The sequence below is a fragment of the Equus caballus genome, chromosome 15 (genome assembly GCF_041296265.1).
Source record: "Equus caballus isolate H_3958 breed thoroughbred chromosome 15, TB-T2T, whole genome shotgun sequence".
Taxonomy (NCBI): domain Eukaryota; kingdom Metazoa; phylum Chordata; class Mammalia; order Perissodactyla; family Equidae; genus Equus; species Equus caballus.
Window position 1 is genome coordinate 81,290,615 of NC_091698.1, and position 27,252 is coordinate 81,317,866.

The window sequence follows — 27,252 nt, forward strand, 5'->3', positions numbered from 1 at the left end:
TGTTTCCCGAGGAAACAGGAATGGAAAGTTTAATTTTCCCAGATTGGACTGAGTTGAGTAGAAGGATTTTTATAAAGAAACCATTTTGCATTGGGTGTCTTAGGCCGGTTTTGTTTTTTCCTCCTCTGGGAACACTGAGTGCACACAAAGTTGCCTATTAATTTAAAAAGAAAAGGTTATTTAAATTATGCCTATTTCTAAATAGAATTTAGGTCAACCTACAATAAAATTATAAACAGAACAAAACTATATGCCAGTTACAAAATTTAAAAGGTAAGAAAGAAGTAATAAATGGATGAGGGATAGGTAAGCAGTTGACTCTACCAGGAAAACTAAACCTAGGACAGCTACTATGGCTGATTATAAAATTTAGTTCTGAGATTCCTAGTAGCCAAAGCAAAGATGGCAACAGGATGATTCCCTGGTTCTCATCATCTGATAAAAGAAAGCAGGCATAATCAGGAGATACATTGTGTCTCTGCAACCCTGAGTGGAATTCGTGAAATGTCTTTATTTGGGTGGGGTGGATAATGTCTTTGTTAGCAGCTGTATGTAAACTGGAGAGAGGATCCTCCATATGGACCTCCTCTCCCTCCACAGCCCTGAGTGAGAGCAAAGGGGAGAGGAAGCAAGAGAGAAAAATGGGAAAGAGGGGAAGATAAAAGAGGCAGAGAGAGAAAGGGAATATGAGATGACCATGTGCCTGGGCCATGTCAGAACCAGAGGCCTGATTCAGGTCCTCTGAGCTCTTGTCCAACTTCATTCTCCTTTATGAGGCTGTTTTCCCTGAGATGACCTGCAGCGTCTGGTTTATCTATATGTAGCTGTTATGATGTAGGTGGGAAGATGGTTGGTGGCCCATCTTTATCTGTAACCATAATCATGTCATAATCAACCTTGCAGTGTATCACATACATGGAGGCAGCACCAAGAAGTGTCAAGAGCATGGGCATGGGAGCTCAGCTGCCCTGAATTCCAACCCTGGTTGGGACTCTTACCAGCTGGGTGACTTGGGGCAGGTGATCTAACTTGCCTGAGTCTCAGACCCTTAACTCTAAAATGGAAAGTGCAGACACAAGGCATTCCTCACAGATTTTGTATATGATATTGTTTTTAGTGTAATGTCAAACCAGTTGACATGTTAATTCAGCCACATCTAGGGTTCCAGCAAAGGTGCCCATTCCCGAGAGGTTCTGTTCTTTTCTCTCCACTCCTCACTCCTTTATCCCGTCCTCCACTGGGGAAGGTAGGATTTGGCAAATCAGAGGGCACCTTAGTCCTGCTCCTGGCCGAGGGCCTCAGGCCTGGCCACAAGCTCTGGGTGATTACCTCAACTGGTGTCCTTCTGTCCTCAACCACAGGACTATGAAGACCAGAGGAGACTGCCTCGTGGGTTCTTCTGGAAAAATGCTCCTGTGAGTTGGCCTAAGGAGTTTCTCACAGAGAAAGAAGTGAGCCAGGAGCTGTGGCTGGAGCCAGGGACATACCTCATCGTGCCCTGCACATCTGAGGCACGCCAGGAGTCCGAGTTCGTCCTCAGAGTCCTCTCCAGGAAGCATGTCTTTTAGTAAGGGCACGGGCCCCTCCCGGTTGGGCCAGGGGAGGCACAGAGGGTGAGGGGGAGGTGATGGAGCGCTGAGGCTCTGTGGCCAACACAGAAGAGAGACAGGGAGAGCAGGAGAGGAGGGCAGCTCGCTGCAGAGAGAACAGCCCTCAGCCCTTCTTCCTTCCCACTCTCCTTCCACTAACAAGTGAACGCTCTACCAGGCATTAGAGATAACAAGATAGAACGGGCCTGGCCCCTGCCCTCCAGAATCCCAAGGTCTGGAAAGGACATGGACATACGAGCAGTTATTTATGTTATACTGTGCCCTGTGCAAGCATTTATCTGCACAGGATGTTAGAAGAGCATCAGGAAGGAGCATCTGGGCCAACCTTCTGTAGTCCTGGGGGAAGTAGAGCTGGCTTCAGGGAGGTGGTGATTCCCAAGAGATGTACAGGGGTTGTTCCATTGTGGGGAGGCTGTCATCAACCAGCAGGCTCAGACAAGCCTAGTGTTTGCAGGTGACCAGGATACACACCTCCCAGTCAAACTTACTATTTTGCCTATGACTGTTCTTACATGACAACCCTTCAATGCTTAGAATCCAGTTCTCATTTTTTTCTCCATGTTTTGGTCATATGTCATCTGAGTTTATCTCAGGCCTCGCCGCCATGCCAGACTGCTGAGTCTTAAAATATGAGTAAGAGCAGGTAGATGAGGGTGGGGGAAGTAAAGGGCTTGCCAGGCAGAGGGCTGGGCACATGCAAAGGCACATAGGTGAGAAACAGCACCAGGCACATGTGCCGTGCCACGTGACAGGGCTGTACCTTTCAAGGAGAAGCGAGTGTTGAGGCGTGAGAACTGGACACTCCCACATGGCCCATCAGCTAAGAAACTTGGAAGATGAGTTCTCAGGGCAGGGGGAATATTGGCCAAAATTTTCCCAAGATGCTCCCCAAGAGGTAATTCTGTCTTTTGTGTCCCTCAGTGAAATTGGAAGCAATTCCAGTGCTGTGTTCTCTAAGGTGAGTAGTCAGGTGGAATTCCATGTGGCTGGGACTCTTACAAAGCCAGGATGAGGGGTTTCTCCCCTCACATTCAGGGGTCGGGGAGGAGGCCCGCAGATCCTGTGGCACACATACTACATTATCTACTGTGCCCTAAGAGTACCCGGCTTCCGCTGCCTTTGCGCCAAGAGAACTGCCCTTCTGGTCAGGTCCTCATCATTGAGCGCCTAGAGCCCCAGCTGTATGAGTTACACCTTATTTTCCCCTGCTTCTCTCTACCTGGTGTTTCTTTGGCCCATTTCACTGCTCGCTACCTCCCTAAAGTCAGCAAGAATTGGAGAAACAGAGGCTGTGTGAATGCTGTAGTAGGAAATTTAAGACAGTGCTCAAGGTCAAATGTATGGATTCTGGAGGCCTGGGAACCATGAGACATGTGTGCCCGAGAGTCGAGTTATCCAGGTGAATGACTTAAGTTTTTCTCTATCTGTTCCTACAGGAAACAGGAGACCAAAACAGAGGGCAGGATGAACTTTTCACCAAACTCTTTGAGAAGGTAAGTTGACCTGGCATGGTAGAGAGGTGGGCGGAGCAGGGGACAAAGGGGAGCATATCATTCCATGGAGTTAGGGTTTGCATCTGCATGACACTGTGTATAAAGTGGGATTTAAGGCCACTTAGTCCCCAAACTGCCACTTTCTAGTCAGGTCCTCAAGTTTCTAGACACAAGTGGAGATATTGTCTCCGGAAGGCTCCCGTGAAATGCATGTCTGTTCTGGGAAGCTACATTGATTAGTTGTAGCAGAAGCAACTTTAATCTTTAATCTCTGAGAAAATGGAATATAGCAGAGTTGAGAATCAGTATTAAGGGGGCAGGGGCATGGCAATGATAAACCCTGGGGTTCTGGGGGTGGGCCATCTGGGGGAAGCCCAGGGAGAGAAACCCCTTGGGTAGTCACCTGGAGCCAGGGTTGGGACTGGTAAGAGGGCCTTGGGGAAGAGGAGGACTTGGGGACACACACCTGGTCCCCTGGAGTTCTTCCTTGGGCTTCCCCAGATCAGAAGGCCAGCCGTGTGAGTGCAGGGCTCCGGAGGCCACTTTGTCCCTAACGTGTGGGACACAAAACCCATCTAGGAAGAGGGCAAGAAATGCACTGGAAATCTGGGGTCTGAGTGATGTCATTAAAACTGGAAGAGCATGAGCGTTAGTAATGCTCCCAATTTAATTCCCAACTTGCCTGCCCTCCCATCTTCTCTTGTGTTCACCCTGGTACTTTACTTAACGTAGCCAGAGAAGATATGTCAGCGTCTTACCTGTGTTGGATAGAAATATTTTCCTCCATGCCTGGGGTTCCAAACATTTTCTGCTGCAATCGTTTTACCAAATGAAGTCTCACAGAGAATCCCAATGTATATAAAACAGATAAAAAGTGTATATTATGAATATGTATTTGTTTGTAACTTCAAATTTATGACATTTGCATTTCATTAATATACTTTAAAGATAAATGTTAATGTAAAGAGCTGCTTCTGATGAACTCTAAAATTGAAATCCGGAGTCTCGGCTGAGGATATTTATTAAGAATAAAATTCAAACCAAATTTTTTGCTGAGCTTCTGAAGCATCTCTCTAGAACCTGCTTGAGAACTGCTGCTCTCTATCAGTCTACTTCCTGGGAGTCCTGTTCTGCTGGGGTGCTCTGGACTTGCCACTCAATTAAAAACTACTGTAAAAGTTCTTATGAAATCCCAGATTTAATGACATGTCTAGCCGCATTCCTTATGTGAAACATAATGGTGTCACTGATGTCTGCTCAGAAGTGGCATATGTGCCCTGCTCAGCAGACGCTGGCGTGGACGGACGTCCCAACCCCTTTAGCTGCGGCCCTTCCGCATCTAACGAGCCTTCGGTAACGATCGTTTTCTCCTGCCGCTCTGCTTCCACTTCAGCATCCGGAAACAAATGCAGCTCAACGGCAGAAGATCCCAAACCACTTGACCTCGTCAAGTGAGTATTTCAGAGTCATCCTGTAGGACTCAGGGGACACAACTGTTCTGAAATCTGGGTCTGTTTCTCTTTCCCGCTGTGGGGCGTGTGAATTACTGCATGCTGGTCCCCAGAGCAGCTGTGTCTTACACAAGGGTGGGTCATGTGGTCTGACAAGCAGTAAAGGAATTTATTTAGCTTGGAAATTAACTCTTTTTGCTTAGTTTTGGTGTAGAGATATATGGCAGTGAAAATGAAGATTTCTGCTATTTTGATAATTTAAGGAGAACAGCTGAGTTCTTTTTTGCATATAAACTTCATATGGAAGCACTGCACCCATTTCCTCAATCTGGCAAAGAAATATTGAGTATTGACTAGCCCACCCAGGGAGCTCGCTGTTGAACTCATTTAAATTGATCAACCTACAAACGTTTGAGAGGAGGGATCACACCACGCAGGACAACTGCAAATGGGTAGTGCGGAGGCCTTCATGTGAAGCCTGGGATAAATTATTAGGAAAGCCTAAAGTCCATATAAAAATATTTTATATGTGTATTTTGAGTGAGAAGAACACGATTTCTCCAGGGAGGAAAATGAACTTCAAAAAGAAAAAGTAAACCAAACAATTAAAGGGTATTTCCATCTAAGATGTGTGATTGCTTCTCCTTTGTATGAAACCAAGACTTCAAACCCACACAAGTTACAGTCCAGAGTATTGTATAACTCAGGGCTTGAAATAATTTCCTGATGGTTTCTCAAAGCCTAATTCAGATATTGTAAAAGAGCCAGAAGAGAGGCCTCTAGCAACCCCACCCCAAAATCATTCTAGAAAAATTATCCAGAAGAGACAGCTTGTGCACATTTAAAAATTTTTAAATGCCTTGCAAAATGGCTTTCCAAAGAATGTAGGGACAAATTACGTTCATTTAGTCCCATGAGACAGTTGCGGGATTGGTAGATCAGTGGATTTTGGTGAAATATTTGATAAAGTTTTCTATGATAAACGATGAAATGTGGGTTGAAAAGTAGTGATATGAGATATATTTACATGTCTTATCCCCATTCCCAAGAGTTATATAAATATAAAACAGGCAAAGAATTCTATGTTGTAGATGGGAGCCTAGATGACAGTCTTTGTGGTTTCTGCCCTTGGTGTCACCCCTTCACTTCCTCAACTTTTATCAACGGCTCAGAAGACATGAAATGTAGGCTCATCAGACGTGCAGACGGCACAAAACTGAGAGGAACCACTAATAGAATAGACAGCAGAATTGAAATCCAGAATGTTCACAAGCTCTGCCCAAACCAAAAAGACGAAATGGAGTCAGGATGGTAATTAAAAATGCCGTTTTGTTATTTTTTCAAAAATTGGTTGCACGAGTTCCTAATAGAAGAAACCTCATTTTTGTGGCAGTGTATGTGAAAGATATCTGCTTAATTTAGTTGACCTTGAGCTTAACATGAGCTAATAGTTTTGAGTTAATGTGAAATAAGCTAATTCAAATTCAGACTGTGTTTAATGGAAGCATTTAGATTTGTGTTTTTGAAATTGTGTTTCAAGGGACAATAGAAACCCATAGGTTTTAGTAAGGAAATGGAAGGGGTTAGGTTCTGTGGTCAAGTGCACTTGGGAAACCCGACGTTAAACAAAATTTCAATGTTGGCTCCCCAGTACCTATCATATGCTAAGGTGCATGGGGAATGGAGAGAATGGTCTATAGATACAAAGCATTTCAAATTTATTTCAACTCAAAACCATTTCTTTGCAGAACATCTCCCTTGGAACATAATTTGGGAAACGCAGACTGAAAATTTTGCAAGTGATAGACCCATTGTACTCTGTTTAATCAAATTGCATCTGAAGGAGTGTGTTGCAGTCTGGGTCCCACATTTTAGAGAGATACTGGCAAAGTGTAGGGTCTAGAAGAGGATGATGGGGGTGTAGAAACCATGTCGTCTGGGGAATAGTTGGAGAAACATTTAGAGGGGACAGATACCTGTTTATGCTTTTCTGGACTAGTGAATGAATTTTACAGGAGGTTCCTTTGGAATTAAAATAAGAAGTTTCTCCTGACTTGAGCTATCCATCCATGGGAAAAAGTCAACACCCATGATCAATGGACCATCTATCAAGACATCCGAGGAAAAAATCCCCTAATTTAAGTGGGAGCTTGAACAAGTTGATCTCTTCGATCTCGCTCAGATTTGGGAGTTCATAATTCTGCGATCCTGGCCCTTCCCAGATACATAGGGCTATGTCTACCTGACCCTATATGTAGGCAAAGCCAGGCTACCATCGATGTTCTCTGCAGGGTTTCACTGTGCTCCTGGCGTGCAGGGATCACCACCAAATCTTCTCTCTCTCCACTGCCCTCTCACTCCTTCCTCCCCACATAAGTGATGGTTATCAGAACCTATGGCTGGTCTAGACAGCACTGCCTTGTCCTGTTCAGGGAAAGGCCATGTTGTGCCTTCCTGGGGCCAGCCCCCATACAGACTCTGTCTGTTCCTTTACAGGACTGGGGAGCACCCAGCTCCTCTTCAGTCTCAACACCTGCCAGGGGATCCTGGCCCTACTGGACATATCTTTTCAGGTCTGTGGAAAGATGCATGGTGCTGGTTGGAAGTTTCACCCTCAAGCCAGGCTGCCTGGCTTTGAATCCCAACCCCAGCGCTCACTAGAGGCATGATCTCGGGCAAGTCACTTAGCTTATTGTGCCTCCCAGTCCTCATCTGAGCATGGAGATGGCATTAATCCTAGTCTGGAGGGTCGGTGTGAGAATGCAAAGGGGATAACCCATGTAAAGTGCTAAGGGCAGAACTATCTTAGAATCCGTGATCTCTATTAGCTGTTAATAGCAATAACCTTACTTCCTCATGGTTGGATGCGGCAGCCGCAGAGTGGTGGGTAGTAACAATTCTTCAGGTATACAAGAAGCTTTAACAAGAGATTCAGCCCCCTAGGTTTTTCATTTGGTGACCAGGCAGTGCTGTCCCCACTTACAGTTCAGGAAACCAGAGCTCAGGAAGTTCAATGACATGGTGCAAACTCAGCTCTCCCTGTTCTCAGCCCTGCTATTTTTCTAGCAAAACCTCTGCCTTTCTAAAAGGATGATTTAATCAAAATTTGGCTATCCATACAAAAGAGAGGCATAAAGAACGGATAATGTGAGGAGGGTTGCAAATGCACAAAACAGTGTTTGCAGGAACTTTGCAGTGTAGGACAGTGTAGGACGGTGGCCAGGTGTACAGGCATTGGAGCAGGTCCCAGCCTTGTCGCTAGCTGTATGAACTCGGACAAGATCGTACTCTCTGAGCCCTCATTTCGTCATCCAAAGCAGGGGGAAGTTAATACCTACCTCACCTACTAGGGGAAAATGAAGTAACATAGTAAAGTGTGTAGCTCAGTCCTGGGCCCACTGTAAGGGCTCAAATAGAGGTGGCATGTGGTGGTATTCTGACCCAGTCTCTCTGATGCGGGGGTTTTGGACATTGTCTAAAGGCCAAGCACTAAGTTTTAACTTTTCATAAAAAGACTATAAGAGGCATCCTTAGCCACCCTGTGCCTGACCCCTTCCATAAGTTGTTTTTAACAACAATGAAAAAAAAATTACTGTTTTTTATTTAAATCACATCAAATTGGCCATGTCAAAGTATCCTGCTTCATTAAATGGTAGCTGTTGCATCTCCATCATCAGCACTTCTTCCAGTGGGGCTGTGTTCTGACTCATTCTGTCCTTTCCTAACAAGGGTGAGGGAGCCCTGGCTGGACTGACCAGTCAGGAGAGGCCGATTAGGGATTCTGGAAGTGAATGGGGCCATCCACAAATTGCACACTGCTGTGTGGAGGACCAGTCACTGCCTCCAGAGGTGTGGATGAATCTCCCCTGGTGGCTTTGACCTTAACTTGCTATCGGCTTAAAGCATCAGGTACCATGTGTATCCAGGAATTCAGCGACCTGTGGAAGCAGCTGATGCTCTGTCAAGAATCAGTTTTGATCACATCTCCTTGCAAGATGTGTAGAAATGGCCATTCTGCAAAGTATGTGAGCTACTCATCTCTCTTTCAGCCCTTTATACCCAATCACTCACCTCGTCTTCTCTGAGCTATCTTCAGCGAGACCTCCTACTTTTTATCCCAAACTCAGAGAGCATGTTGCAGTCGTCTCCTGGATTTCTAAAGCACACATCTGACCATGCGGCTTCCTTACTAAAAGGCTTTTGAGACTCCTCATGGCCTTCAGAGGAAGTCCCCTCTCCTTGTCATGACATTAGAGTCCTTCATAAATTGCCTTCTTCTGACTTCTCCAATCATTACTCACAACTCTCCTCTTTGTCTCCTGAGTCATAAATTTGGAAGCCCTTCAAAGTTTGGATAATGTGCTTAGATTAAGCACACTTACCTATGCCCAGACTGTCTATCCCTTGTGACAAAAAGACTGCTCCCTCTCTCAGAAGCCTTAAGAAGAAATGGAAGAGGGGGTCTGATCCTGGCACGGACCCTCTGCTGTATTCTCGTCCTGGCAGCAGGCCCTGTTGGTGGAGCCTCACACTCACAGCAGTCGCCTGCAGCATTAACACTGGGGCGCAGAGGGGCTCCGCAGTGGGGCCTGGAAATGCCTGGTTTTCTCAGCCTTTGGTGTGGGTTCTTTACAGGAGGTTTTCCACAAGCAAGACAGTAGCCGGTCAGGATACCTGAAGTGGGCCCAGCTACAGGCTGCCATGAGGGAGGCAGGTAGGCACAAGAGGGAGTTGGCGCTGCAGGACAGGAATGGGCATGGAGAGGAGGCGGTGCGTGACATTCTGGAGTAATTCTAATGGGCGGTTACTCTCCCAGTTCAGAGGTCTAAACACGTAGATCTGCCAATAGCAGAAACATTTATTATTAGGATCACTCTGATCATAGCTAACAGTTATTGAGGGTGGATATTTAATCTTCAGCAACACTCTCTTATAGTCCCCACTTCACAGAGGAAGAAATTGAAGCTCAAAGAAATGAAGTAACTTGCATGGGGTTTAAATTCAGGACTGCCAGGCTCCAGAGCAAATGCTGTTGAGCACTAACAGACGGCCTCCTGCCTCGGAGGCCAGGGACCCGCTCGAGAAAAGATCCTCATGGCGGTTGCCTACAGGGGCGGGAATGGGGAGTGAAGAGAAAGTAAAATTAATGGACTAAAGAATTAAACAATTCACTATGAATCCCATAGAAGAAGATCCTCATGCCATCAGCATTCAGATCCCAGAAGTCGAGGGACAATTTAAGGTACTTCAAGTGGGAGGAGAGCTGGGTATGAGATCTCCAGCACCCACGTGGGAACCTGTGTTCAATGCAGGAATCGTGCCCAGCGATGATGTCTGCCAGCTGATGCTTATCCGCTACAGCGACCCCAGCCTCCAAATGGACTTTGTCAGCTTTGTCCACTTGATGCTGTGTGCCGAGAACATGGAGGGTGAGCTGGTAGGAAGGAGGGAGGGCCGGGGCTTCCTCTGCACTCCTCGTGGATTGCCCACTTGCCCCCAGTTCGAGCAGGAGAGAGGACTGCTGACATTGAAGAAACCACAGGCCAGGAAGCTATGGGGAATGCTGGCTCCGTGCCTGTGAAAGCTGGCTGCATAGATCCAAACTAATTTCTCCTCTGCCTGTTCCAGAGGCAAAGGTTTGATGCAGCTCACTTATGTTAAGTGTGGTCACATGTGGTTGCCCACAGGCTGAAATTGGGTTCCCAGGTGAGGGGACATATGGCAGGAACTAGTTCATAATGTTCCCAACACACATTAGCTGTGTTCCTTTCTGCTGCATCACAGATGTCTTTCAAAATTTAACCCAAGATTGGCAAAGGGATATACCTCCAGAAGCCAGAGGGAGGACTTTCTCCATGGGGTTGACTCCCATCATCTTAGGTAGAGACAGCCACTGCAGGTCCAGGCTCTTGTGAAGGAGAAGGGTTCTGGGGGCCCTCTGTTCTACTGAGTTTAGGGTGTAGCACTGCATTCATTATATGCATTCATTCATTCATATTTACTGAGCACTTACTCTGGGCCAGGCACATAGAAGGGAACAGGAGACTTACTCAGTGTACGCAAGAACTATGACCACAATAATGCCACGTGACAAATCCTCACAACTTCAGCACTGATGACAGCACTTATATAGCTCCCAAGTCACATGGCTGGGAGTCAGCAGTCTCGGCTGCTGTGGATCAGCTGGGGTTTTGCCAGGTACCTTCACTGAGTAAGCCCTGGCCAGGCTTGCTCTTCTCAGGACAATGGCAGAAGCCCAGGAAAGTGGGATTCAATACTCAAGGTCTCTGAGACCAGGGCTCCCATCTGGTGCATCATGCCTTCCAACTCATTCTGTTGTCCAAAGTAAGTCACATGGCCAAGCCCACTTCCAACAGATGGGGAGCTAGCCTCCTCCTCTGTTGTGAGAATAACTTCAAAGTCACCTGCAGAGGGCATTGACACAGAGAGAGGTGAAGACCTGGGCGAGCAATGAACTCCAGCACAGGCAGTAATAGGAGAGCTGATCTGGATAGGGCCTTCCTGGAGGCCTTTCTGGAGGATGTGACATTGAAGTTGAAACCTCAAAGACAAGTAGGGGCCAGGCAGGCAGAGTGGAGAGTAGGAGAGGCCCAGCCTGGAAGGGACAGTGTCTGTGGTCCTGGCTAGAGTACAGAGAATGAAACTGGTTCAAGATGAGTCTGAAGAGAGTAGGGTCAGATCAGACAGGACTTACAGGCCAGAAATAAACCTCATGTCAAAGGCTGGCTTAGCCTTCCCAATATGGGCAGGGGTTCTAATCTTGTCTTTGTGCCCTCTTCCCAAATCTCATATAGTGCTTTGCATGTAGTAGTTGCTTGACAAATGTTTGTTGAATGAACAAGATAATATGCCCAGGAGAAGACAAATCCATGTCTGACATCAATTGTCTCTGGGCCTCACCTTCCCTTATGTGTGAAATGAGTGGGCTGGGCTAGGTGGTCTCTAAGATTCTCTCTAGCTCTGACCATCTCTGGTTCCATGAGGAGGAGATCCTTTGGGCCATCCAAGGAGGTCCACAGGAATGGTGGACCAATTGTTGGAACTGTTGGAATTTCACTGTAGGGTTCTCTCTGATACCATTGGTAACTTCACCATTATCATCTTCATTGTCACCAGCATCACCATCATCATTCTGATGTAATTGGCCTGGGGAGTGGTCTCCCCAGAGGTCTCCTCCATGTGAGTTAGAGGGACCATTCATCACACCCACATAAAGCCGTCAGACAAATGGGCCCATTATTGTAAACATGTAAAATATGCTCTAATGGATTTTTGCTACCCAGTCAGTCCACACACCTGCACAATGCTGTCACAAGCATGCGAAATTGAATTCGTGGGGGAAAAAAATGCATTGAGAATTGAACACAGAATCAGCCTGCCTCTTGGCTGTCATCGTTCACAGGCACCATGAGAAGTCGAGGCTGATTATATTTCAGGTTGATTTATACTTACTACCAGATGGTGTGGTTCCTCTGGCTAAACCATCCATTAACATCCTGTCTCCATGGCTTCTCAAGAGTGAGGGGGAGGAGACCCCAAGTCCAATGTCAGACTCTAAGATACGGTGAATGAGAAATGAAACATCCTTACCTGCATGTCAGAGCTGGATCTGAACTGACCATAATTTGCTTCTCCATTATGTCCAGTTGCTGATGATGACTCTACACTCCTGAGAAGGCTGGAGCCTTGTCTGCCCTCACTGAGGACTCTGCATATGGCCCCAGGGTGGTCTTTGGCTGACACCAACCCATGCCCAACCCACTTGTTGTTCTTCAGGACCATGTGTCCAGCCATCACCTCCTCAGCTGGGAAGATTTCTCTCCTGCAGATCGCCCCTTTGGATGGCCAGTGTGCAAAAAGGAAAGTAAAGATTGCCTTGGACTTGTTAAGACTAGCTCTCCTCCTTGTGGCCACAACCTTGTCACAGCAGAGATGTAACCTGACACGGCCTAAGCAATCTGACTCCAGAGTTGGTGTCTTAACCTCTATACAATACTCCCTCCACAGCTATCCAACTTAAATGACCTTAGATGTGCCAACTGTCATCACATTTGGGGTAATAGTCCAGGTTTCAAGATCTTAAGAGGGAATGATACGTCCTTAGACAATTGTGCCAGCAGCTGTAAGTTGGTAGAGGCATAAGCTAAGTTTCAACTGTTTAGGGGTGGGGTGGGAATATGCTGAGCTCAAGAACACAGAAAATAACAGAATTTTCAGGGCCCAGACAGGGTAGGCTGGCTCTGGCATCTGAGGTCGCTGGGTGGTCCTCAGCTGACAATATCTCTAAAGGATTGGATCTGAGGGGACCAGTGGATTTAAAACACCTGAGTTCTCAAAACACTTCCTGCATGTGACAGGTGTCGGTCTGTTTACTTGACCTATAGACTATCAGATCCATTTCAAATCAGTCCAGAAACCCTCTGTGTACCTACTTCAAAGAAGAACAACAAATCCAAGCTATATCGTGGAGTTAATCAGTAGATGGTCAGAATATCTGATTTTTTGAACTACTGTCATGGCTCCCTTTTGTGGCATCCCTATCAATCCAGAGCCCAGGTGGGAAACCAGAACAAAGGCCGTTTCCCAAAGCCCATGAATTTTACTCATAGGTTAGCACCTCAGAGCCATTCATTAAAATTCTATTTTTCTAGATTTACCAACTATTCTAACAAACATGGATATCTGGTTTCCAAGTCTATAGCAGACAAAATGAGTAGGCTGAATGGTGGGCCCATTGCCAGAACTAAAGGAAACTTGAAGCCTGATGATAGATGGACACTGTAGAAGGAGGGAGCACTTTCAAAGCATGGCTTAAGGTATTTTATTTAGAAAAATCTTTGTGTATTCCAAATGATAAAACGTAAAATGATACGCCATAAAGTGCCAGATACGTGAGGTATTACTGATTTTATAAATGATAATCATGTATTTATAGTCGTTTCAAAAGTTTTATGTCCATTTATTTATCAGTATCTCTGTTTTTAGATTCTGCCATTGTAAATATTTGTTTTAATTAAATAGTTATTGCTTTGACCCACGAAGGCAATTTTGGAATTTCTTTGAGTAATGAGAAGATGGTACCATTTTCTTGTTCATGACACTTGGACTAGAGTGTGATGGTTTTGAGTGGTGCAATGGGATCTATATCAAAAGTAATTGTCTGATAGAGCCCCGCTTCTGGTTTCCTGGTGGTCTGAACTGCCCTCCTATGTCACTTATGTGTTACCCTCCCTCCCCTGAGTCTATGTAGCACTGTGGCAAATCGGATATGCCCTGTGCCCTGCTGACCTCCACCCCTACTGATTTCCTCCATGCCCCCTAAAGGTGAGTACTAGAGATCAGGGGCAAAGCCATCTCCCATCGAAATATATTCCCCTCATCCTCTGTCACTCCAGGGGATGAGGGGGGCAAATAAAGATCTGGGATGGAATAGACTGGACAAGGGTCAGAATGAAGTCAAGTTGAAGGTCTGAGAGGTGGACATCAGTGACTCCCAGAAGTCGAAAGCCAAAGGCTTATCATGGCCAAGACAAGTGGAAAGTGTGCATACCAGAAGTCCGGTGAAAGAGGAGCAAGGAATCCATCCTCAAGTGCCAAAACAGGCGAGGCCAGGGAATCTGGAAGGTTGGATTGTCCACAGTCCAGCCGCAGCAGCTGGAGCATGCTGGGGTGAGCCCTGTCCTAGGCTGCCAAGCCTCAGGAAAGAATGACTCACTGGTAAAAGAAATTGACAGTGTAAGAGGAGACTAAAATACTTTTCTTTATCCTTGTTTTTTCTTTTTCTTCTTTCATGTTGTATATAAAAACTAAGTCATCAAAGAGAACCTTCCACATTCCAGCTGGGGCCCGGGGCAGGTCAGTCAGCAGCTGTCTGTAAATAACACAGCTTTCTCGCCATCGTCACACTGGGTTAGAGAAATGATTTTAGCCTCCAGGATTTTCAATCTGATGTTTCTCCAATGAAATATATGTATTTATATTTATAATGGAAAAAAGGAGGAAATGAGTTTCATGGGTTGTGGGTAGGTAAACATGGGCCAGCTCTGGCTGGCTTTGTGGAGGAGCAAGTTGTATGTCCAGCTCTTGGGGGTTTCTAGGAAGACAGCCCCAAATCCCTGCCTTGACCCTTAGTTCAGGGACCTTGGTCAGATTCTTTCACCTGTCCGAACCTCCACAGCCTCATCAATAAAATTGGGAGAACAATCCTCGCCTCACAAGATGAGTGTCCTAAGATAACCTCCCAGCGTTACTGGCATTTGGCGGTGCACTTAGAAAACGTGAGCTCAGCCTGATTTCTCTGGAGGAAGGACAGCACCTTCCTTCCTTCATTTGTGGCAAGAGCTGAGGCTGATGCCGGCACTAGATGGTGCTCTGTTCCCGCGCAAGGGCTCCTTCACGGATGCAAGACTGACACCGATGCAGACGACAGTTTCAGCCCCGGTCTGGGACACTTGGGCTGACTTAGCACCCTGCCAGCCTGACTCAGCTCAAAAGGCCAATGTCAGCCCCACATGGACTCTTATTTCTTTCCTTGCCCCTTTTTTTTCTGCTTAGTTTTTAGTTGATGTACTGTACTGTATTTTTCACAGAATATTTGTTTCTGAAAAAAGCAAACCATGTTCCCAAGCACTTGTTTTAAATGCATCTTCTTTCTTTAATTTTGCTTTAAATTGGTACCTGAGCTAACAACTGTTGCCAATCTTCTTTTTTTTTTCCTGCTTTTTGCCCCCAATTCCCCCCAGTATATAGTTGTATATTTTAGTTGTGGGTCCTGCTGGTTGTGCTATGTGGGACGCCACCTCAGCATGGCCTGATGAGCGATGCCCTGTCCACACCCAGGATCTGAACCAGCAAACCCTGGGCTGCCAAAGCAGAGCACACGAATTTAACCACTGGGCCACGGGGCAAGCCCCTAAATGCATCTTCTTGATGCATTTAAAATGGCACTCAGCCCATTCGCCCTTGTACCCCAGCTCCTAGTTAAGTGCCTAGCTCATGTTTGGGATTTATTAAATGAATGATTTTTGAAGTAATTCAGGTGAATGCCATCATTTAAAAAGTCAACATTGGGGCCAGCCCGGTGGCGCAGTGGTTAAGTGTGCATGTTCCGCTTCGGCAGCCCAGGGTTCCCTGGTTCAGATCCCGGGTGCAGACGGCACTGCTTGGCAAGCCATACTGTGGTAGGTGTCCCACATATAAAGTAGAGGAAGATGGGCACAGATGTTAGCTCAGGGCCAGTCTTCCTCAGCAAAAAGAGGAGGATTGGCAGTAGTTAGCTCAGGGCTAGTCTTCCTCAAAAAAAAAAAAAAAAAGAAGTCAGTATCTATTTGAGTTGCTAGTTGAAAATATAAGTATGTAAGATTTACTTTAAAAGACAGCGACTTTGCTCTGAAAGCATCCCTCTGATGTTGCATAATGTGCAGCTTCACTCTGTTGCCAAGCGCTGTGCCCTGACTGAGGGGCAGTTCAAACCACCGTTGAAAAGCTCATCAGACTCTATCTGAAGACAGTCTTCCTATCTTGACATTCCAGGGACTCAGGCCTCATTTTCTCTTACACGTTCAGAATTCATCCTCCCAGAAGGATTAACCAGTTGGGTCAAGTTCCAGAGCCTTTTGCTTTCAGGTTGTGACAGTAGAAGCTCTGAGCAGTGGGAAGTGGGTGGTCCTCAGCCAGACCCATACCCAGGTGAGGCCTGGTTGTTAAGCTGTCATCTCCATCCCAAGCCTCAGCTTGCACAGCCTGTCCTGCTTGCAGAAGAAAATTAGGCCAGAAGTTGCACAGCCCAACATAGGCGGGGTGGGGTGGTAGAAAGAGCAGGCCTCACCTTGGCAGGCAGACTGGGTGCTTTTTGTTCTCTGGAAGAGCTGTCCATGGGGCCATAGATGAGTTCCCTATCAATTCAATTATTTACAAAAGTTATGTGTGCACTTGGGGGAGGTTGGACTGTATAACTTCTAAATCTGCTTCTGGGTGGAGACAACACATTTGCCGAGAGCACAGGGAGGCTTTAAAAAAAGATGCCTGCCTGAGTCCAGCTCCACTGTTTACTGGTGTAGGTTACTTTTGGGGAGTCGTCACTGTTCATGTCTGTGGTCCAAAGGACGCTGTGTGGATCAGGTGGTCACATACTAAGCTGCTGAGCACAGGCCAGGCCTCTGGTGTGGTTTACAGTTCCCCTTTACAGCCATGTTGGCCCCACAGGAGGGGCCCACCTCCACTCTGCAGTGGCCCAGGACTCCATCGGGGGAGATGCCAAGTGGTTTCTGAGCCAGGGCAAACCAGAGTCTCCAAGGCTGTGATGCCTGAAACATTCAACTCTGCCGGAAAACATCTATTTGAGGGCTTTTGTACAAAGGATTCATTTCCCAGATTCATTTTCATATTGGCTGAATGAAATGATAAAAATGATCGTTGTCTTTGTTTCAACTTCCCATTGGCCTCACATCAAGTCTCCCCCAAGAGGGAGCTTCACCAAGCTTGACGTTCCACTCACCCAGCGATCAGATGGATTTTCTCATCAGCAGTAACGGCCAGAGGCCACACAGCTGGCAGCAGCAGCAGCACGTGCTCAGGCAGAGCCGGCAGACCAGGCCGTGGGCCCCTGGCTGGCCCCTTCCACTCTTCCACCCTCGGTATTGCACACACTTGGAGAAGTGGGCCCGATTCAGGCCCCACAGCAAGGCTGGCCTGTGTGCTAACCCTCACTCCCATTTTGTGTGGTCTGGGGTTCCCTGTACGGTTGACTCATGCAGAACATTTTTTTCCTGATCTTTGGCTTCCTTGAGAGGGAGAAATCAGGGGTTGTTAGCATGCCTTTGGCTCAGGGTTTAATGCTGCAGGGCTGTGGTGCTCTCGGGGTGCAGACACTCCTCCCCGAAACTGCTGCTGCCTCTGCCTGAGAGGACGAGCTTCTGAGGGAGCGGGCTGCGGGGAGGCCTCCTGCGGACTTTGCAGGGCTGTGAACTAAACCTAGAAATGGTCCCATGAGATTGTTGTTGAGGCCTGCTCACTGCTGCATATCCTTTCTCTGTGAAGTTTGTGCATGTGCATGTGCATGTGTGTGTATGCACATGCACGCGTGTGTCCGACACCCAGGCTTCCAGAGTGATGGTTTCCTCAGATCAGGCTGTACCAGGCTGTGAGGCTCAGGAGCTGGGAGGAGAGGTCTGAATCCTGTGAGTTCTACTGTGAGAGTTGAGGGTCTTTGAAAGAGTGAAAATGATCCAGGGTGGGCTCGTGAAATGGGAAACACACTTGACCAGATGCCAGATGCCTTGAGCTTATGTCTCCTCTGCCATCAACTGGGTGAGTGATTGTGTGGCCGAAATGAAATGTCGTTTAAGCTCTCCAAGTGTCAGTGTACTCATCTTCTGATCTGGGACGGGAACTCCTGCCTACAGAATTGTGGCAAAGATTAAAAGAGATTGTGGATGTGAAAGAGCTTTGCAAATTGTAACATGGAGTTCACAGTTGGGGTTACCATTCTAGTGGACAGAGCTGATGTCATGTGAGTTTGCTAGATTATTTGAGAATATTTGATTCTGCTTAGAAAAATAAGGGAAACAAACAGATAGGAAGGATAGACAAAACTAAGTGTAGAAGCAAGTGGCTTGACAGACATGATAGACAGAGATAAAGAAAGTGAACCACATGTGTTAACACAGGTAGGCAGGGATGAAGGAGCTGAGTAGGCACTGAATATTCATGATTCACACTAAATATACATGAGGCACGTGAACCACCAAATACTCAGGATACATCAAACACACACGAGACTCATGAGGCACTCGATCGTCAATCAGCCACGCATTGGTGACACCCATATGGTCCAGCTCTGGCCCCTAGAAATGCAGATAAAACAGCCATGGCTTTCAGCTGACTGATTGGTAAGTTGCAGCTGTGGCCAGCCATCCCTGCCCGTCTCTGTGATAGAGCACCTATGTGGCTGGGCCCCTTACTCAAACCTCAGCCTGGGTGCTTATGACCACACCATCAGCAGGAAGGGCTGATGAGGCAGAGGGACAGGACAAAGGAGCATTGCATACCCCAGGATTCAGTCACATGATCCTACCAGCCCTCTCCCACCATGTTCTAACTGTAACTACCCGTCTCTCACCCTTTGCTTTCCCTACCTTTTAAATGAAGTCAATCGACCATGCAAGCTGAGCCTCTTGCTTTGGTCTGCAAGCCCCTTCAGTCTGGGGACTGGAATAGCCGGCTGGTAGTGGGCCTGAAGGCAAGGTAATTTCAGCCATGACCCCTGGGGCCAGAACAGGGGAATGGGGGCTGGGGCTGGAGGATTGTGTGCTTCAAACCATCTGGCTTGGCTACTGAGATGTGGGTGCCATGTCTATGTGTGTGGTGGGTGAAGGGGGCCCTCAGTCTCCCCTCCCATTAGCCCTCAGCAGGTGGAGTAGCTCCCACACAGAGCGCTGAGCAACACCTAACACCACACACCGTGGACAGTTTCCCAACGACCCTGCTGCTTCCTCCCTTTATCCTAAGAGGACAGAAAGTGAAGTGATTTCGACAACCACTTGACAGAATCTCATGCTCTCCTCGCTGGCCTGACCACTGTTTCAAGAACTCTCTCACCATTGCTTTCCTGTAAACTCTTCCAAAAGGCATCCTCAAGAGGCTGTGTGTCAGAGCTCAAAGAAAAGTGGGTCAGAGTCTAGCCTCTGTCGCACACTAGCTGTGGGATTTAAGCAAGTCACCTAAACTCTGTGCCTTGGTTTCTTCGTCAGTAAAAATGACTCCTGACCAGGCTCTAGTAAGAGCTGATGTTTATTCAATGACCCTGAGCACAGATAAGGTAGGTAGTTCTTTGTTTTACTTTACTTCACTTTATTTTATATTTATATACTTTTTTGTTTGAAAAAATAAATAGGCACAAAGGCACTGGGCTAGATCCTAGAATAGAGATGAAAATTCAGCTCCTGTACTTAAGGAGGTGGCAGTCTGATTGGGAGGAAACATAAGGAAGTCAGCCCAGTGTAGGATGTGAGGAACACACTTGGGGAAGTCAGATTAACCTGGGAGTCTGGGGAGAGTTCCCGGAGGATGTGGCACTTGGTTTGAATGCTCAGACATGTCCAGGGAGAGAAAGATGATCTGGAAGGAGTAGCATCGGAAAGGATGGCATTAGGAAGCAGGTCCATCAGGAGAGGGACGAGTGGTTGTAATGACAGGTAGTTGTAGCAGGATATAGGCTGTTCTGGAGAGATTGTTCTGGTAGCCTAGCAGAGGACAGATTGGCAGAGGTGGAAATTGGAAAAAGTTCAGAGAATGTAAGTGACCTACCCAAGGTCCACAGGAAGTGGTAGGTCCTCATGACTTAACTCTTTCTGGGCCTCTTCTCAGGTGTCTTACAACCCCAAAAAGGTCTGTAGGTGCCTTTCCAGTCAAGTCTGCTGCCAACTCCCACCCTCATGACTGCAGAATGAGCCACTCTGGGAAAGGGGTGCAAAGAGGATGTTGCTCGGTCCCACCTCACGTCCTCAGAAACCCAGACAAAGGCCAGGTTGAGAGGTTGAGAGTGTGATGGGGAGAGGAGTAGCTCTGGGATAGGCAGGGGTGTAGAGGAGGCTCCCCAAACTGCTGTCAGCCCAGGCCATCTGTTCTCAGGACGGTCCTGGGGGAGGGAGAGGAAGAAAGGCAAGGAAGAGGAGGCTTAGCAGCAACTTCAAAGCTTTTCTTCAGTTTTGGCATTCCTTACTCAGCCAGAAAGGCATTTTTGTTCCATCCATCTTGTGAGAGGCACAGCAGATATAGCCCAAGAAGCAAATGGGGCATTCAGTGAACAAGGCAAGGCCTTCCCTGCCAAGACTCACACAACGCAAGACCAGGCCCTCTGGGCAGGGGCTTTAAAGGTCCCTTTTTACTACCATGGAATCTTAATGAGCACTCAGGAAACCACTGGATACAGGGCGCCCTTTCCAGGGGATGTTTTTGTGTAGGAAACCATCTTATTGTAGGGATATCTATCGGATCCAACAGGAGGGAGAAACCACACCTTATGTTGAACAGAGAAATTTCATATAAAGAATAACAGGGGATTGGAGTCTTGAGCAGTAAAACACAATGAGAGAGCTAAACAGTACAATAGCGGGTGTGAGGGCATTGACTATCCCTAGGGCTGAGCTAGGGGATCAAGGAAGTTCCCTCTCCCCACAACCCAGAGCTGATCCAGACTTTGATGGAGAGGGCACATCTGTGGCCCATTGAACGGCAGAGAAGTCACTGTGGTGCTATGTGGCAGAACTTGCTGGAAATCTGAACTCTAGAATGTGCTCAAATCTGCCCTGCAGAACTTTCTGGAAACCTGCCCTCTAGGGTGCCAAGGAAAGCTGTTCACCAGAAGGTGTCTCACCAGGCACTCAGTTACTCGACTCTCCCTTTATGTGTGCTTTCTTCACACAAACTACTGAAAAGGTGTGAGTTCAAGGGTCAAGATTTAACAAAATTAATCATTTTTATGGCTTCATCAAAGACACTCAAATGAAATTGGCTTTTTTTTTTCCTTTTTTACTGTAAGTATGTGGTGGTGAAGAACATGATGACAGTGTACAGTACAACTGTGCTAATTCTTGCTTAGGCACCAACAGTTTATCCACCCCTTCTTTGGCACCATCTGTGTAAATGTCAACACAAGTAAAAAGGACAAGAACAGCTAAGTCCTATTATTCAAATAGTTTTGACCCCACAAGGCCCCTGAAAGGATCCTGAAATCCCAGGGGTCCACAAAACACCCTTGGAGAACCGAGTTAAATGACTTGCCCAAGCTCCTCTACTAGGAAGTGATGGAGTCAAACTTCAAATGTTGGGCTCCTGGCTTAAACCCTGTGCCCTTTCCACCAAAATTGTTGGGGGCCTCAATAAATAGTATACCTCTTTCTCGTCCAGATTCTTAATAGGTTGAGAAATAAAATAAAATTAGGGTCCAAATGTCATTTTTATTACTGATAGAGACAGAGTTGGAGCATGTGACATTAGGTCTGTCAACCAAGTGGGCTTGATAATGCCAAACCCAATCAGCCATGCAGCACTGGCATGGAAATAGGCCATATGCATGTGGGGGTGGGGGTTCATGGGGAGCATTGCCCCAGAGACATAGAGCGGGACATGGGCTGTCTGCGGCTGCTCACTCTCAGGAGGTAGAGGGCAGAGCTGAACTGAGCATGGTCAGTTATTCCTAAATCAGGTAGGTCTCTCGACCTTCATAAGACAGGGAAGAAACCCAGCCTTAGAACAGGATTCTCAGAATCTTAGGGTCCTCACATTCCACATTTGAGATGTTTTCCTCCACCTCCTGTCTGTATCCTCATTCTGCTCAGCAAAATACAGTCTCTATGTAGCCAGTTCCCAGGATTTCTCATCATTTCTTGGATATGCTTAGAACCCCTCCCAATGCCTTTGCAACGTTGTTCATCCTAGATTAAAGGTAATCAGATGCTTTTTTAGACAAATAAGGCATGTTGGAAGCCCCCTTACTTAGAGGCAGTGGGAGGCTGGGGAAGAGAAAACAGGTTAGTTTGTGGCCAGGCCTCCGAGGGGCTGTACTGTGATGGGACCTTCACAGTTCAAGGCTCAGCTGGTCAGAAACCCCCAGGTCAGGGCACCCAGAAGTGACCAGTCTCTGGGAAACGGCACCCCCACCAGTCATGCTCATGTACTTGTAAGGTGTTCTGGGGATTCGGTCCATCAGTTGTCAATGGAGGATGCACCTTTAGAGCGACCAGATGCTATGTCCACCCTCCAAAGAGGGCCACCTCTGGGCACCTAGAAAAGCAAACAGATCATTAGGTGCTAAACAGACTTAAAGCCCAGGGAGTGAGATCAGCCTGAGCCACTGCAGCACAGACCTTTCTGGTGATTAAATATTTGTGCTGCCAGATGCGCACTCCCTCTGTCCCATCGGACGGCCCTCCACCACAGCGGTGAGCCCTGCTTTCTGCCGGCGCCATGATCAGCTGTCAGTTACTTTTATCCATCTGCTTGTGCTTGTATGACATCACCTTCTTCATTTGAACACATGGAGCTTTTGCGGCAGGCCACGCTGTCCAAGTTTACAGATCATTTTATGTTGATTGCATTTTTGAGCGGCTGCTTCCCTGAGTGTGCAGAGAGGGCCCTTAATTCACAGTGGGCACTCTCCCAGTCACTCCCACAGCCCAGTTCACTCCTGGGAAGATTTCCTTTTAGACAGTTAATCCCCACCAGGAGTGTGGGTTCCTATTAGGCCTGATCAAAGAGATTCTCTGTGATCCCTCCCTCCCTTAAAGCACCACATGTATTGGTTTATTTAACTAATAGCTGCTGCCTTTAATGTTGCTAGGAGCCTGTGGGAACTTATATTAATATCCTTTAAGCCAAAAACAATAGAAAGTGTGCAGGGGCCTTAAGTACAACCAACCTTTGAGTTTAAGAGTTTGGGATTTTGAAACCGAAACCTTTTCCTCCCCTTACAAAGAATCAAAAAAAAAAAAAAGACAAGCAAACAATTAAATGTTGTTAATAGGCATTTAAAAGCTAATTTTCGGAAGAAACAATGACCTTAAAGATAAACTTGGGGTGTATCTTTAAGTGTGAATTCCCCCCCTTAGACCCCACATTGATGAAGTTTCATTTGGGGGTTATCTATTCATTCCCTCTTCATTGTTTGAAGAGTTCTCACTATTAAAGTCCCTTCATAAGGAAAAGGATCTTTAAAGGAGCCAGTTTGCTTCAAAACTGAGGTTCTTGGGGGCCATCCCTCCCAGCGGCATAGCAGTAAAGTTTGCGTTGCTCTGTTTCAGAGGCTCAGGGTTCACCAGGTTGGATCCCCGGCATGGACCTATACACTGCTTATCACGCCATGCTGTGGCAGGCATCCCACATATAAAATACAGGAAGATGGGCACAGATGTTAGTACAGGGCCAATCTTCCTCAGTAAAAAGAGGAGGATTGGTGGCGGATGTTAGCTCAGGGCTAATCTTCCTCAAAAATAAAAAAAACAACAACTGAGGTTCTTAATCGTTTAGTTGGTTTAAAGGTTGACTGGAGAGGTTTGGGTAATTTACATGTTGTAGCAACCTGGATAGCTCCTTAGTGTGTCCGGCCAGTGGGATCCTAAATCAGAACCACCTGGGGAGATTTTCAACACACAGCTTTCAGGGTCCCATAGGTCACCTTCTCCACTTTAACACATGGCATTTCGTGGCATGACACATTCTTCAAGTTTACGGATCATTTTGTGTTGGTTGCATTTAAAGTAGCTGTTTTTCTGGCGCGCAGGGAGGCGCCTTAATTCACCACTTAACTCCAAAATTCTGGGCCAAGACACGAAAATTCAGTTTTTCACAAAAGCTCATGTTTTCGCAAAACATCACTAAAATGATTCTGATGCATGCAAAGACAGTGTTTCAGAAGCTGCCAACTTCTCCTTGTCAAGTTTTGTCTGTTCTGTCCCTCTCCAAGGTGGGCTCTGGTCCGTCAGAGGTTTCCAGGACACGCCAGACAAGGTACCTCTCAGATGGGCGCTGCAGCCCTGACCTCTTGGCACAGTGGAAAACGTGGGGCATGTGTACATTTCTTCATCCTTCCCCCGGGGCAGTTCGCTCAGACCTGCACCTTCTCCAGAGCTCCCCAACCTAAAGTAGATCTGAAGATGTTGAATCTGACCTGTCGGCAGCGGTGTGTCCTTGTCGAGAAGAGGATGAAGTGAGCCTGTGGCTTACTGGTGCTGGCATACACACATTAATTTTAGGGTCTTCATCTGCTTTGGTAGATAAATTACAAACATTTCCATGAATAACCACGTCTGTTATGCAAATTGGTTTCCCTCTGCTGGTCTGTTGAGAATAATGTTCCATAATTACAACAGTTATTTACTTATGGGCAAATCAGCTTTCTACCACCTTCTCCGTTTGAGAGAGGACTCCAGCAGCTGCAGGAGCCCTGGTGTCTGGAAGGGCTGGAGGACTCTGCCTCTGTGAGCCTGGCGGTCGGAGTTTGCAGGTCCTGGGACAGAAGAGGTTTCAAACACCTTCAGCCAAGGAGTGGGGATTAGGCCCCCTCGGGCTTCTCTGCACCAAGATGCCTAGGACATAGTCCTCAAGGGTTTTCTAGCTAGTGAGGAAACAAGTTACATGGAAGAATTAGAAGAGGATTAAGCCCTAAAATGTATGGTTCTACTTAGGATCAATGCAGTAAGTATTCAGCAAGGAAGAAATTGGGGTGGCCTGAACAATTCTGAGATGGCTTCCTGGAGAGGAACTTGCCCTGGGCTTGGGAAGATGGGAAGGCTTCCTGGAGAGGCCTCATTCCAGGCCCAGAGCAGAGGCTGGAAGAAGGATCTAACATATCATGGCCTGTCAGGTTGTGGCAATGTGGGCCTCCCAGCTTGGAAGTAACTGATGTGTATTGAGCCACTGCTCTCTGGCCCATGTCATGTCAGGCTCACTTAGTTGTCTGTTAACAATAGTGAGGTAGATAGGAGTATTTCCAGATAGGGAAGCTAGGGCGGGGAGAAGCTAAAGTAGATTGCCTAAGTTTACAAAACCAGCAAAGACAAGGTTGGAAAAGGAAGCAGGATTGGATGACAATGGAAGTTCTAGAATTTCAGGGAGAGTAATTGGGACATGACTGTAGGATCTCGATCTATGGGGAAATGACAAACAATGTTGAGAGGATGAATTGGATTAGAGGTGTGGTGGGAAAGTGGGGGTGGGGGTCATGATCTTTTGTCTTCCCTCCCCAAAATGTATTTTTCATCTTGATTTTGTAAATTGAACCCAATAATAATCTTATCCATATTTTTGATTTCCATCTTTCACAGATAAGGAAAATGAGACCTAGAAAAACTATGTCACCAGCCATTTGGTCTTTTTCACTAGTTAGTCACAGAGTGCTGACTCTCTTTGGATGAGGTCTGTCACCTTTAGTTATAAGTAACGATAATATTGCTATGATAGGAAATTCACTCCATACTTTAAATACTGCCCAGAATACCTGATAGAATAGATCCTTGTCTTCAAAAAGCTTCCATTCCAACATGGAAGAAGTCAAAGTTTCATTGGGCGGGGGCATAAGAGAGCTACTGGACCACATGTTGTAGAGCCCTCTTCATTTACCTGGCTGCCATCTTGGTGGGAAAGGGTCAGGAATCTGAAGACTGAATATCCCAAAGAGCATAAGTTATATAAAGAGGCTGCTAACAGATAAAACCAAAATTTGAACTGGAGGAACTAAATATAGTATTTTTTCCTCAGTGTCTAGTAGATGGAGGGCAGGGTTGAGAAAGGAAAGGAAGGCTTGTGAGGAAGGTCAGATCAGCTATGGAGAATAAAGGAGTAACACTTTCTCTGCACAGTAGTTATGATGTCAGTAATTTTGTGGCCTGATCACAAGAGAACAGGGAGTTTTACAGAAGGAGCAATTTGTGCATCACTCATTCACACATTTATTCCATGAGTGTTTGTTGAGTACTTACTCCACGCCAAGAACTGTGCAAGGCTGGGTTTTCAGAGATGAATAGACCCAGTCTTGTTCTCCATGATTTACAGTCTAGTTAAAGAGACCCAAATATTCAAGGAATTAAAATCAGGGTGGCATTCTGATGAGGGGTGTTAGGGGTTATGCAAATCCAAGCAGGGTCTGTAATCCAGTAAGAGCGTCCAGGCAGGGGAGACATCTGCTCACCATGCTCCACCCACACTGGTCTTCTTGCAGTTGCAGATTCCTTTTTACTCCAGGGCATTTTCCCCTACTGTTCCCTCAGCATCAAATGCTGTTCCCTCTCCTTTTGACTATCTACTCCCATACGTCTTCAGTAAACACCGTGGCATAAACATCACTTTCTCAGAGAGGCTTCCCCTTACCTCATTCCCCCCAAAACTAAATGATGGTTCCTCTACTATTTTTCTTTTCTACCACCCTATTCCTCTCCTTTACAACACAAATATATTTGTATCTATGTGCATCTTTAAATAACTGTTTATTTTTCTCATTAGCATGTAAGCTTCTCAAGGTAGACTTTCCTTTTCTGTGTATGCAACAGTGTCTGCCACACAGAGGACACTCAGTAAACGTTGGTGGGATGCATGAATGCAATTACCCAACAAAGGCAGGTCAATCTCAGTTTCTTCATCTGCAAAATGGGATTTATGTACCTACTTCATAGGGTTTCTGTAATGTAGTTGGCTGAGCGATGTCCCCCAAAGATTTTCACATTCTGATCCCTGGAATCTCTGAATATGTTACCTCATATGGCAAAAGGGACTTGGCAGACGTGATTAAATTAAGGATCTTTGAGATGGGGAGATTATCCCGGAGATAGGTTTGACGTAATCACAGGGGTCTTTAGAAGAGGGAGGCAGGTGATCAGAGGGACAGAGGCGATGTGGTAACAGAAGCACAGAGAGACTTGAAGGTGTTACATGGCTCACCTTGAAGATGGAGGAAGGGGCCACAAACCAAGGACTGCACGTCAGAGTAGGCAAGAAACAGATTCTCCCCTGGAGCCTTCAGAAGGAACCATCCCTGCTGACACCTTGATGTAGCTCTGTGAGACTCATTTTGGACTTCTGACTTCCAGAACTATAAAAGAAAAAAAATTGTGTTATTTGAAACCTCTAAATTTGTGGTAATTTGTTACAGCAGCAATAGAAAACTAATACATGGAGGCATCAAAT

General features: G+C 46.5%; 1 protein-coding gene across 1 annotated transcript in view; it reads left to right on the forward strand.

Moving 5' to 3' along the window:
* CAPN14 (calpain 14) overlaps positions 1–13,613 on the forward strand; it is a 35,190-nt gene extending 21,577 nt beyond the window's left edge. The window contains exons 13-21 of the mRNA XM_070236566.1: positions 1,362–1,567; positions 2,532–2,568; positions 3,047–3,103; positions 4,497–4,554; positions 7,051–7,131; positions 8,458–8,514; positions 9,167–9,268; positions 9,867–9,983; positions 12,222–13,613. Of these exons, the coding sequence (XP_070092667.1) occupies positions 1,362–1,567; positions 2,532–2,568; positions 3,047–3,103; positions 4,497–4,554; positions 7,051–7,131; positions 8,458–8,514; positions 9,167–9,268; positions 9,867–9,983; positions 12,222–12,595 (1,089 nt within the window). The 3' untranslated portion in view covers positions 12,596–13,613. The remainder of the gene's footprint in view (positions 1–1,361; positions 1,568–2,531; positions 2,569–3,046; positions 3,104–4,496; positions 4,555–7,050; positions 7,132–8,457; positions 8,515–9,166; positions 9,269–9,866; positions 9,984–12,221) is intronic.
* The last annotated feature ends 13,639 nt before the right edge of the window (positions 13,614–27,252 follow it).